General features: G+C 34.6%; 1 protein-coding gene across 1 annotated transcript; it reads right to left on the bottom strand.

Moving 5' to 3' along the window:
* Positions 1 to 483: 483 nt before the first annotated feature.
* LOC129254904 (N-acetylglucosaminyl-phosphatidylinositol de-N-acetylase-like) lies at positions 484 to 12,772 on the bottom strand. The gene is made up of 7 exons (XM_054893442.2): positions 12,310 to 12,772; positions 7,964 to 8,063; positions 6,581 to 6,671; positions 5,999 to 6,066; positions 5,220 to 5,251; positions 4,640 to 4,782; positions 484 to 2,744 (listed from the first exon to the last, which is right to left on the bottom strand). Exons 1-7 carry the CDS (start codon positions 12,602 to 12,604, stop codon positions 2,628 to 2,630), a joined length of 846 nt encoding a protein of 281 aa, XP_054749417.1. The 5' UTR covers positions 12,605 to 12,772; the 3' UTR covers positions 484 to 2,627.
* Between the last annotated feature and the right edge of the window lie 624 nt (positions 12,773 to 13,396).

Genomic DNA, 13,396 nt, shown 5'->3' with positions numbered 1-13,396 from the left:
ACATCAACCTCATTTCATTCAGACATATAGTACAAAATCAAAGAAAGAGGCAGATAGGTAAAACATGGAAGCAACACTGGACAAATTCAATACACATGTACCAGTAATTGAATTGGAAGCAATACTTAAAGCACCAAAATGAGCAAAGAATATCATTGGATTTAACAAAATTCATCCCTAATAGGAGGAAACAAAATTTTCAAATCTGTAATGAGTTGTAATATAAGGCATTAAAACAAACTTGTATTGACCAAAACAAGCAATTTCAATGTTGCCCTCATAAGCCAAAAAATAGAAAGTTGGGAAGGTCTGCCATTTTTTAAATTTTTGAATTTTTATTATCTTCACTGCTGTGTTGCACAAATACATGTAAAATTATGCAAGGAATGATTACTTACGCAGTCAAAATCAAATATTCAATTAAACATTATACATGTATTTGTATATTTGGGGGTATGCTATAAATATACCCCTCCCCCCCCCTTTTTACAGCTGGTTGGATGAGGGCAAAGACATTTTTTAGGCCTAACTGTCAATGCAAGTCTAAAAAAACTTTGAAATATTATCAGTGCTTTGCATATACATTAGCAGTTAATTTTCATAACCCTATCCTAAATGAATATCTTTGTAAACATTATACTTGCATACATTTCTTGCAATGCAGAATGCACTTACACAAAAATAGTAATTATAAGACTATGCAATTTCAAAATAACTATTTGAATGTCATACTAGAAAATGTTTATTGCTTAACATTTTTATTCTGTCATTGCTTTTAACTCCTTCCAAATATGTACATTGTTTATTGAGATGCCAATAAATACATCATGCACTCTGTCTGTGTAATAAACAGCAAATTCTCCAATTTTGAAATAAAACTTAACCAAAAACTAATGAAATAACAATCCTCATACATTAAATACAGTTCCAAATGAAAAAAATAAACTGAAAATGGTGCATGTTTCATTGTGATAAGTCATCCCCACTTCCAACAGTTTGCCAGTACTTATTAATTTCAAATAATAACTAAACGAAAACCATAACAATAAATTGGCATTCATATTTGCATTTAAAATATATTGCACATAAATGACAGAATGTCCCTACAGCTGCACAACATTTTTTAGTAAGAGTATACCCCTAAACTGCACAAAGTCATTAGCATGGCCAATTAATGGATTTGATATTGTAATATCAACATTACTTCTTCAGTAAAGGAGACAGACAGGATTTGAAATCTGATTCTTGTTCAATACTGCAATATTGATTTCAACTTAGATTACTTTGTCATGGAAGTCCATACAAATACAATGAAACCTATTTCAAAAAATCATAATTATTACATCATATGCCTGGGTTAATTTGAGTTGCTTAATTTCATTAATAAAGTACACAAATCAACCATGCAAGACACTCAACATACTTTATAGCTCCAACACTATCACAGCTCAATGAGGACATTAACTCAAGCTAGTGCTCACAGTATGAAAGGATTCCTTTCTTACCCCTTTGCAGTGCAGGGACAAAAGTACATTCATGTTTATGGCACAGTAACAGACTTTTAGTCTGGAGACATATCCAGTCTCTAGAAAATGTCATATCATCATGGAACTCACCTCCCCATACATTTCAAATCTCATCCTCTCTTCAGTCATTCCAAACAAACTTGAAAACCTATCTTGTGTCTCATAACATTTAAAGGGATGGTCCAGGCTGGAAATATTTATATCTCTATAAATAGAGTAAAATTCACAGAGCAAAATCCTGAAAATTTTATCAAAATCGGCTAGCAAATAACAAAGTTATTGAATTTTAAAGATGTGCATTATTCTGGTGAAACAGTTCTAGGCATATCTTTATGATATTCATTAGGTGGGCTGATGTCATATCCTCACTTGTTCTTTTGTATTTTATCATATGAATTTAGGTTTATTAAAACAATTTCTAACAAGAACTAAAACAATTGGATTGACAACTGATTAAGTGCATTAGTTATTTATTGCCACAACTTATTTCATCATAATGGAGACACATCACTTACACATGTATGAAAAAATGAAACATATATGATTTCATGTAATAACATAAGAAAATGGAAAGTGGGGATGTGACATCATCAGCCCATCTAATGAATATTCAAGACGATGTGCACTAACTGTTTTCACAAAATTTTGATAAACTTTAAAATACAATAACTTCATTACTTGTTATCCGATTTTTAATGAAAGTTTCAGCATTTTGCTCTGTGAATTTTACTCTATTTATTTAGATATAAATATTTTCAGCCCGGACCATCCCTTTAATAATACATGTACCCTAATAAACCCCTTCTCCTTATAAATTTGAGAGTAATTTTTTTATTAATGTATGATTTGAAATTTGTCTAATTCACTGTTCATTATGTTGAATTTATATTGTGAGGCGCCTTGAGCATTCCTTGGAGTGGAAATGTGCGCATTAGAAATATTATCATCATCATTATTTATATCATGGACTTTCAAAACTTGGACATATCATCTGCTTTAATCTTTGGAAACTTGGGCTCTATTTCACAATCTTCAGCGATATTACTCCAAAAGTTGTTTTCTGTCTCTGTATCTATGTCTATTTCAATAAGCCGATTTGCTTCAAGAATCTTCCTTGATCTTGAGACTTCTGATGGTGTTGATGATGAAATAGCGAGAGAAGAACATATTAAGAACACGAAACCAGACAAACTGAGAAGCATGAGCCCTCATTGCACGCTGCATTTGGGAAAATAGAAAAAGAGATGTCATTGTACATGTAGAAAATAAATTTATCTAGATGCCATAATGTTTCTATGTATAGGTACATTACTGTATTAATATACAATGTACTTTTAAGTTTCAATAAATATATATATATAATATGTTATATAAAGACATACTTTTCTTTTAATTTTGTTATTTTATATGTGATATAGTTTCATTTTATGTTACTTTTACATGTTTTGAATCTTTGATAGAATTAATTATTATGCAAACTGGAACTTAAAATGAAAACAAATCAAAATTACACAGACAGGTCTGGCATTATTGGTAATCAAAAAGCTGATCAGGATTACTCATCCCACATTATTGGCCTACTTAAAGGGGAATCAATCAATGCTAATAACATAAATTGCATGAAACAGAAAAACAAGGGACTCCCTGCCCCCCACCACAACAACAGAAATTTTACAGAAGCTTGTAACTTTGAAATAAAATACAGAAAAAAGAGGTTTCTTTTGAAATTGAAATTACTAACACTTGGATAGTCTCAAATTGACAATGTGGTATGTGGATTGTTCTAAGTGATAGAGAAAATCATCCACTTTGTCATGAGTTCACAGTTTACTTGTCAGCCCCTCCCATCAGGACAGTAATCTAAATACAACAGATAACAGCTTAACTAAAATATCTGACTTCAAATGACTTTTGACCTCACCATGTGATCGCCAACAGTATTGCAATATGCTGTTACCCTCAGTGCATTAATAACAAAAGTTTTATTGAAAGGGAGGAACGGTTGCAAAGTTATAATCATAAGAGTCTTTTAAGTAAACTTAAACACATGACCTCAATTGATCACTGATCTCATCATTTGATCCCTAACAGCACTAAACCATAATGTTATTCCTACATACTTTTCTCACAATCAGTGCTTTTTTGGGGATTGCAGTGGGGTTGAATTCCTTGATTCAGATCTCACAAGAGCCACATACATGTACAATGGTAGCATGAAAATGAGATTTAATCTACAAGGCTAGATTGCTTTAAAATAAATCAGAATATTAATTGTTTTTTCTTTATTCTTTTATGCTAATTCATGCATCTACAATACTCTTTGCTCTGGTCTGAATCACTACATAAAGCTCCTGGAATGCAAATTTGTTGTATCAATATTTTTGATAGCCTTAATAAATTTTGTTTGAACAAAAAACTGTTTCTGAATTTCTCATAAAATTCAATTTTAAAAATGAATTTCTCAAGAATTTATTTGTTCTTTTAACATTTTGTTTTTCTTTCTTTTATAATAATAATAATAATAATAGCGGTATATTTACCCAGGGTAGCCGCTTCAGTTCCGAAAACTGTTCTCCCAGCGGGCCCTGCTATTATTACCCCGTTTTAAACACCATTTTTTTCTTTTTTAATTTTGGAGCACCCTCAGCCAACGAAAGTGAAAATAATATTACCAGTAAGGTGAGAAAATTCCAATTGCATCGACTTTGTACATAAAATCATGTTTGAGAGCATTTTGGGTCTGACATGCACTTAGAAAATGCTCAAAAAGATTTGCAAGACTTGAAAATAAAAAGCGGGACAGTAAAAAAAGATTCAAGCAGTGGAATGGTCGTTTTAGAATTAACTTAATTCTGTCCCAATATGTTTAACCTTTCCACATACTCCTCTGTTTTTTATTAAAAAACAATGCTAAAAAAACCTTAAAGAAACAAATGTGTCAATCATGCACAAAAAAAACAAAGCACAAAATTTACACCCTGACTCTTCTATTGCAAGAACACTTGTAATTGATATAAAGTCAAAATGAATACAAACAAAAATAACGTAAAAACGTTTAAATGCCATCATCCCACAAAGACAACGAAGTCAATCTATTCATAATTAATTCTTACCTGAGCTCTTAGAACTCCATAGGGTGAAGAAACCAATACCTTGTTGCCTCTGATTGCACATAGAATGAAACTTATAGGTACCTCCAAGAAAGAACAGTATTTTCTCACTATACCAATAGATTCTAGGCAGAAGGCACGAACACCTATTAATAAGAAAAAGTGCACAACAGTTTCAAAAGCATTATTAAAATAGAACTTTGGTGCAAGAAGAAAAGACAAAATTTGACCTGTAATCCCTCAGAGCTAATGTATTCTTTGTTATAAAATTGGCAAGCTTATTTTCATTAAAAAAGGAAGAATCATTTCCTTTTATCATTCCATTGCTTATTAGTAACAGACATCTAAATGAGGCTACAATACAAAAACAGGACTCTTTTGAGTGTATGTTGATCTTATATCCATATAGTCCCTAAAGGAAAAAAAGAACAGGCAATTTGCATTGTAGTAGGCTGGGTGCTCTGCATTGCTTAATCAAAAGTAAAATGAAAAAGAAAGTAGAGAATCCAGATGAAAAATTACATCAAAAGGGGAATCATTTTTATATAAAACATAAAAGAAAAACATCTTAAGAAATACTCACCCGAGGGAAGCTGTCGTTGAACAACCAGTTTTCTAAAGAAAAAATATTAAGTTTATAGGTTAAACCTTATCTTCTCTCAATATTCAACTTCAAGAACACGTGTCTTTAAACAACTACAGAAACAATAAATGATGTTAACCAAAGAATTAACATTTTTTACTGCAAAATATGTTAACACAACTTTGGAGCCACTTTTCCACCTAAAATTTTCTGACAAGCCATTAAAAAATAAATAACAATGGCACCAAAATAGTCTTAGACAGTAACACATTTAGCGCATAACCACTCTGCCACAAGATCCATGATTGATTTAAGATTCTGCTATTTCTAATGTGATCTATATGTTTATTATTTACCCATTTCCATTATCAATTTAACCAAAGAATTAACATTGTAAATTGTACTCAGATGTTGCATTTAATTATGTAAGAATTTTGAATGAAAGACAGCCAAACAAACATCTGTGAAAAATGAATTTGATAAAAGTAACACTTCTATTGCAGGACATTGTTATTATTCGATCAACAAACATTATCATCACTTCGGGGGACAAAGGCAAAGACAACTTAGGCAAAATGTATCATGTTAATGAAAGAATTCATGAAATGCACATTCATTTTTTTCCATGCAAGGTTTTTTGTTGCAATATACATATTTATACATTATTTAGAGATAAATGGGATAAAGAAAGATGGAGAAATTCAGAACAGTAAAATACTGTTTCTGAAGTATTCTGTGTGATGTACTTTTCCAAAGTGATTATAACTAAATAATCTTACCTAATACCCTTGTAGGCTGCTATATGATTGGGATGAGATGAAACACCATGTTTGTCAAACGTAAGAACCTGAAATACAAATTAATAATGTGTGCGTACTGTCAGAGACAAGACTTGACATCTGGATTTAGAAACACTGTATGATGACATAATGAGGTTAATAATAATATATGGTAGAACTCATTGTTAAAAAAAGTAAAAAGGAAATTATGAAATGTCTTTATCTCCCCTTCTGTTCTCATAAATTGATGAATAAATATACTGCTTTTTTATATATATATCTATAATTTTTTTAATAATAATTATAAAGCTCATAGAGAACTAAAGTTAATTATTATGTGCTTAATAATTATAGGGGTATAATAATAACATGACAATACAAATTCAGAGGTCATTAATAAAAATCTCTTATGAGATTACTTATGTTACTCTCTAATCACATGACCCACCTTGAGCAATATCATCTAAACTAAAGGTATATAATGAAGTATGAAGGAAAATAGAGGAAAGTCAAAAGAGGCGAAAAGTACACATGCAGGAGGAAAAAGACCTAAACGCTAGGAAGAAAACTTTAGAAACTTACTATCTGAGCATCACATTTGACAATCTGATGTAGAACAAGTTTGCTGACAAGCTCCTCATCCCATAATGCCTTGGGGTCATCTGGTAGCTCACTACAAGATTACATAAGGTTGTGAAACAAAAGGTTCATTGACCATCACTACAATGATTGGACAATCATTTTGGTGCCTAATTGATATACCTGGTATGCATTGAATATTATAGGCCTACATGTAACTGGTCAAATACAGTGCGTCCCACAAAAAACGAAACCGAGATTTATCGATGATTTATCATAACTTAATCACAAATAAAATAGACAAATGACCTACCATCGTAAAGCTTAGAATCTCCTTTTTCATCTGAAATTACTTAGATTATTTCAGATTTGCGCATGAGTGAGCAAAAACAATTTGAAGAGGAAATACAAAAAAGTCATTTGGCGGGCTGTATCTGGGTTTCAAAAAGAAAACCACATTTTTAAAAAGTTCAATATCTGCTCTTTAATTTGATACCTCAATTACAGAAAATGGTCCAAAAAGTTCTGGTTATTTGAAATAAGGCTTGAATTTCAATAATTTCATAAAATGAAGAGGTTCTACAGGCTAGCGTTCAAACTCACTTAACACTCAGTTTTGTTGATGATCAGCCACGCATTAAGTCTTTTGTTAACCATGCGATAGCTTCTATGGGAAACCCGTGAAAACGTGTTTATTTAATGAAATTATGGAAATACTAGCATTGTTTCGAGGGACATAACTTTTTTACTTCTTGACCATTTTTTGTGATTAAGGTATCAAATAAAAGAGCAGATATTGAACCTTTTAAGCATGTGATATTCTTTTTGAAATTCGGATACTCCCCGCCAAATGAGTTTTTGGTATCCTTTCTTCAAAATTTTTTTGCTCACTCATGCGTGAATGAGGAATAATCTAAGTAATATCAGATGAAAGAGGAGATTCTAAGCTTTACATTGGTAGGTCATTTCTCTATTGTATTTGTGAATAAGTTATGATAAATTATCGCTTAATCTCGGTTTCGTTTTTCTGGGACGCACTGTATACTTGCATCCATTCAATCCCACAACAATCTCCAGTGTTCAACTTGACAAGTACAAAAATGTGAAGTGTCAGACACAAGGTTTTGTCCTAGTTATGACCAGTTGTTCATTATGAAGTATCCCTGAGAACTAAAGGACGTTAAACAAGTTTCCAGTCCACCCAAAATATTTTTTTAGTAAAAACCATACATGTATACAACTGTGATTTTATGCATGTTCTGCCCATTTCAAGTTTGTTCCATGGCCTCTGCGATCTATGACATCTATTCATTCATATTTCGTTCATTACGGTAATGTATTATATTTAGTCATACTCATGCAGTCAATACATAAATTTGGTATTACCTCTCATTCAACACTGTCACATTGCATGATGGGATGCCAAGAATTGCGCAGCTTAGAATCAGTTCCTTTCCTCTCAATTCTCCCTGTCCATAGTAGTCTCCTATATACATTCAGATGGAAGGAATTTTTGTAAACTAATTCAGCAGCAAAATCTAATGAACATTTATACTGTTCTGATTATGAATAAAATGCAGTCACATTGTTATCATTTACTTTTGGAACATTATAATTCCTAATTAAAAAAAATCTGAATTAAAAACATTTGACAAAAAAAAAATCTTATTTTGATTTTCTTCTGCATTGGAACACTTAATTTGAGCTGGTTTTCCTCCATTTGAATCGTGATCATACAATAATGGGGAAAAAAGAAAGACAACAATTTTGGTCTGACCTTAGTTAGGGTCGAGGGCTGGGGAGGGGCATATTCCCAGTGTTTAAGAGACACAAGTACAAGATATCCTAAAGTCCTATGAGACTCTGGGGTGACAATTAAAACATGTTTACTAATTCTTCCTCTTGCATATCCTGGCTTAAATCATTTGATTCAATTGAAAATATCAGCTCTAAATAAAAAAAGTTAAATATGTCACTCAACAACAGAAACATCAGTCATTTAACAACCTACCCCCATATTCTGCACTTGATCTTGGCAACTCTTAGTCTCTAACTAATGAACTAGAACTAGACTAGAGCTACTATACCAATATTCTTGGTCAACTTTTTTTTTCTTCTGAAAATGGCAAACCAGCCTTGCCATGCCAACACAGTACAATGCTATATAGCCTACTCAACTCACTCAAGCTTAGTTTTTAATAATAATAATGATATATTTACCCAGGGTAGCCACTTCAGTTCCAAAACTGTTCTCCCAGCAGGCCCTGCTATTATTATTACCCGGCTAAGCTAGGCTAACTATTTAGGTGCACACAGCTTTTTGAGGCATTACTTCCTGCTGGTACCCATTTATGTCACGTCACCTGGTTGCTAACTTCACCCAACTAATCCTTGCAGATGTAAAATAAGTGATAAATAGCCCTCCCTCATTCCCACGGGTGCTGCCATCCCCATTATTCCCCCTCCTCTCTTGGAGGTGGGGTCAGAGAGGGGCTATCAATATCAATAATAAACGATCGATGATAAATGGCAGTGTGATACTGATATAAGTTTTGCGATGTTAGAGGTGAATTATGGGTGCAAATAATTTAGATCTATCTAGAGATATTTTAATTATGTCACGTCACAGAGCTTTAGCCTTTTTTAGTTACTAACATTGGGTTTAGAACTGCCCCACCATGCTAAAATCTGTCTCTGAATAAATGCGTAGAGTTGGAGCAAAAAGTACATCCTTTCAACTAAAATAAAGGATTTACATGTACACTCGGCAAAAAAAGTTCTTGGACACTTAGAAAACTGAAAATATTTCATATAGATATTTGATTAAAGGCAAATTATTGTATGTCAACATGACCAGACAATATTCCTCTTCCAGTATGACATGAAATTTTCATGTTAACAGTCATGCATGGGCGGTTAAATGCTTTACACAATAGCAATGTCAGTAAAAGAAAATTGCAATAAAACGAACAGTCATTCTTTCAGTTGTGAAAGTTTATGTGGCATAAATATCCATTAAATGATAAAAGCAAACTTAAAAGTCAAATACCACTCTAAAAGAGAAGAGAAAGTTATCCACCTTGGATTGGATGCATCACTATTCCACTGGAATTTTAAGTCAAAGTTAGTCGATGAAAAAAATGTCAAATTTCAGTATCTTGGCATAAGCAAAAGAAAATTCAATATCTCGTTTGTTCACCCTGGCTCTGAATGAGTGCAGCACATCGACGTCGCATGCTTGTCACAAGTCGGCAAATTTGCTCTGGGGTGATTTTGTCCCATTCTTCCAGGAGATAACGCTGGACATCTTGAAGAGTGTCTCCTGGTTGAATTCTTTGATTGACCGATTTTCCTAGCTGATCCCACAAGTGTTCAATCGGATTCATGTCTGGTGAACAAGCGGGCCATGGATCCAAGCGCTGAACATTGTGGTCATCCAGAAATCTTTGGACAATGTTTGCTCGATGAGGACAACCCCTATTGAAATTGTTGAATGTATGCCTACAGCAAGGCTCCACATTAACTTTTTTTGGTGGTGGCCCGTTCGGGCCACCAAAACCTTCAAATAATTTATTTTTGGTGGCCCGTTAGTAAAGTTTGGTGGCCCGAAAAATGTAAAGAAAAAACATTAAAAATAAGAAAACGGCAAAAGTTATATCTGGAAAAAACAGTGAGAAAAGTCCTTCCCAATATTTGACAAAATGATGGAAAAAATCACATTTTATATCAATGAAATGCCTTCCCAAAGTATTTACTTCCTTAAGAGTGATTTAAGAAGTCATTTCTAAACAAGAAAGAAAGAAGCTGTCTGTTTATTTTTGGCTAGAAACGACACAGCTTCGAAAGAAACCAAATATCAACATACATACAAATGCACTTGTGGGACTTTGATGTACTCACCTATGAGTTTTATGTGTATTAATGCATTTGGAAATCGGTCTTTTTGAGTCAAAAGAGAGGTCATAATTCCTCTTTTTAATGCTTGCAAATAATCAGGATTTAGTAATATGGACTGTAGAAGGGATTTTCATTGGTGTAAAATGTGACTTTGACGTAGATTTTCAAAGTTCTGTGGAAGATTTCTTAGCAGTAACATTTCTTATCGCAGCTCCCGCCCCGAGTCTGAATAGTCTGCTAGCGCACAGAGCCACAGCTAGCTCAGTATAGCTGCAGTGGTTTCATGCATAGCGCATGCAAGCTCACGCACGCCAGACGGCCGGCTGAATATGCTGTAGTGATAGGCCTCCATACTGTCATGACTATGCAATCTCTGTGTGTGTGTGTATTTGTGTGTAGATTAACAAAAAGGGCGCATGATGAATTGGCTTGCAATTTCAACTGAAGAAAGTTGATAAATGCGTGCAAAATCGGGAGAAAAATTGCGCTACTTTGAAAATTACTGGTTGCCTGATTCGGGCCACCAAAACTTAACATTTTTTCAATAATGGTTGCCCGAGGTGAATTTCTGGTGGCCCCGGGCCACCGGGCCACCGCTAATGTCGAGCCTTGCCTACAGGGTGGCTATGATCATTAGCTTTTGAATGGTCCATTTCTTGCAATTTTCTTTTACTGACATTTCTATTGTTTAAAGCATTTAACCGCCCATGCATGACTGTTAACATGAAAATGTCATGTCATACTGGAAGAGGAATATTGTCTGGTCATGTTGACATACAATTTGCCTTTAATCAAATATCTATATGAAATATTTTAAGTTTTCTAAGTGTCCAAGAACTTTTTGCCAATTGTATTTTACTCTTTTTCTATACCCTCGCAAATTCGACCGTATAATACATCTTTCCTAGCTTATAGAAATCCAGGAAAATCCTTTTTTCAGTTTTTAGTGTTTGTGACACCCTGGCCTTACGTCATCTACGTTACGTCCCATCTTGAAAAAAAGAACCTTTTTATGCATGTCTTTGTTAGTGACCGGTATCAACTCAATGCAAAGGAAGCTAGCCCCCCCCCCCCTTCACCGCTCGTGAATTGGTCCAGGCTAAAATTTACTCAGTCCAGGATTTCGGTCAAATCAAATCAACTCACCATTTATTAATATTACTTAGAAAGGCAGACTCACAATTCACTAACCCAGAGAGCGGGCTAGCCCAGACGCGCAGTGTACAAACGGGCATTGAGGTGAGAGTACCGTGAAGTTTGGTTAATATCATTTACATAATACATAATTTAAACAGAAATTAAGCACTTACCACGATTGTATGGATGATAGTCTAACGAGTGGCAGTTTCCTGACATCGAGGCACAGACTGGAACCTCAAAAAACGATCAGTTCTGTCGCGGTGGCTCTCCTTCTTTCAAAATTCATAGCAAAATGGCCGTTCGAGAGGGTGTAGGGCGCATGCGCGAATTTGACAAAGTCTATATGCGCTAGTGCTATACTAGCCTCGGTCTCGATCGGCCATTTTGTTTTGAATTTTGAAAGAGGGAGAGACACCGCGACAGAACTGATCGTTTTTTGAGGTTCCAGTCTGTGCCTCGATGTCAGGAAACTGCCACTCGTTAGACTATCATCCATACAATCGTGGTAAGTGCTTAATTTCTGTTTAAATTATGTATTATGTAAATGATATTAACCAAACTTCACGGTACTCTCACCTCAATGCCCGTTTGTACACTGCGCGTCTGGGCTCCAGCCCGCTACGCGGGCTGGAGCTCTCTGGGTTAACAATTCACATGACTCAGTCCAGGATTTCGGTCAAATCAAATCAACTCACCATTAGAAAGGCACAGAATGTGCACAGATGTATGGAGGCTGGAGTTGAGTGCCAGAATGGAGGGCGAGAAGAACATACACTCATCGTCTGGATGCGAAATAACGAGTAAAACTGTCCTCGACTTTTCAGCTATACTGGCCCGACTTCGACCCAATCGCTCATTGTCTTCCTCCCGAAGCTTCCCGCGGCGATAGACTGCGATGAGGTATATGAGAAGGGTCAGGAATACGTATAGAGCAATCAAAGAAAGCGGACCGACTCTCTCCTCGAATTTAGGTTCTGTTACAAGAGTCATGATGATTGGCAATTGATTTCCAAACTCATTCAAATTTCCATACCTACAATCTTTTATTTCTTTTAAATCTAGAGGTTAAACGGGCGATTTATCGAACTTAAACTTTCAGCTTTACCCCTCGTAATCGTATGCTGCTTTTTCGATTTTTTTATAGCCGTTGCTCCAGTCGTTTTTTTGTGGGGGTAATGAAATGGGGGGGGGGGGGGGCAAGTGGTGGCATGGATGCTCCAAGTTATACAATAGAATTAGGCTTATGTTACTTATTGAAATCTGGAGTGGAAAGAACAGAAGGATGCAAATAGAGTATAAGCAGTCATAGAATCATTTTTTTTTTAAATGGGTGTATTTTGTTGCAAAACTTTCATGGACCTGGCCACAGAGGATTACGGTATCTTTTGTTACTGGGGGTGCTGTGACAATGCTCAGCACCCCCAGTAACAATAGAATAATCCTCTGTGGACAGGTTCATGAAAAATTTATGGGCAAAAAAAGTCATTAGAGGGGAATGAAACCAATTGGGACAAGTCGGCTTGTGCTGAAACAGAAAAATAAAGATCAAAGAAAGTTTGAGAAAAATCGGGCAAATAATGAGTTATGGTCGAGCATTTGAATATTGCATTACAATGCTATGGAGATCCTCCCATTGGGGGCCCATGCAACAAAGATGTGTGATGTCACATGTAAACAACTTTCCCTTTGATGGACTATAAAACACATCCAAAATGTCTCTATTTACCCTTTATGTTAATAAAAAAATGTTTATCCATATTGCTATACAAAAGTAATGGGATA

The sequence above is a fragment of the Lytechinus pictus genome, chromosome 2, assembly GCF_037042905.1.
Source record: "Lytechinus pictus isolate F3 Inbred chromosome 2, Lp3.0, whole genome shotgun sequence".
In the NCBI taxonomy this organism is placed as follows: domain Eukaryota; kingdom Metazoa; phylum Echinodermata; class Echinoidea; order Temnopleuroida; family Toxopneustidae; genus Lytechinus; species Lytechinus pictus.
Note: the sequence above shows the minus strand (reverse complement) of the source record. Positions and strands in the feature narration are given on the sequence as shown.

Bases quoted from the DNA above. Each gene is read 5' to 3' on its own strand.
- LOC129254904 (XM_054893442.2), bottom strand. From the start codon at position 12,604: ATGACTCTTGTAACAGAACCTAAATTCGAGGAGAGAGTCGGTCCGCTT. The intron at 6,672-7,963 runs GTAATACCAAAT...GTAATCTTGTAG, and splicing joins GTGACAGTGTTGAATGAGAG to TGAGCTACCAGATGACCCCA. The intron at 4,783-5,219 runs GTGAGTATTTCT...TCTTATTAATAG, and splicing joins TCAACGACAGCTTCCCTCGG to GTGTTCGTGCCTTCTGCCTA.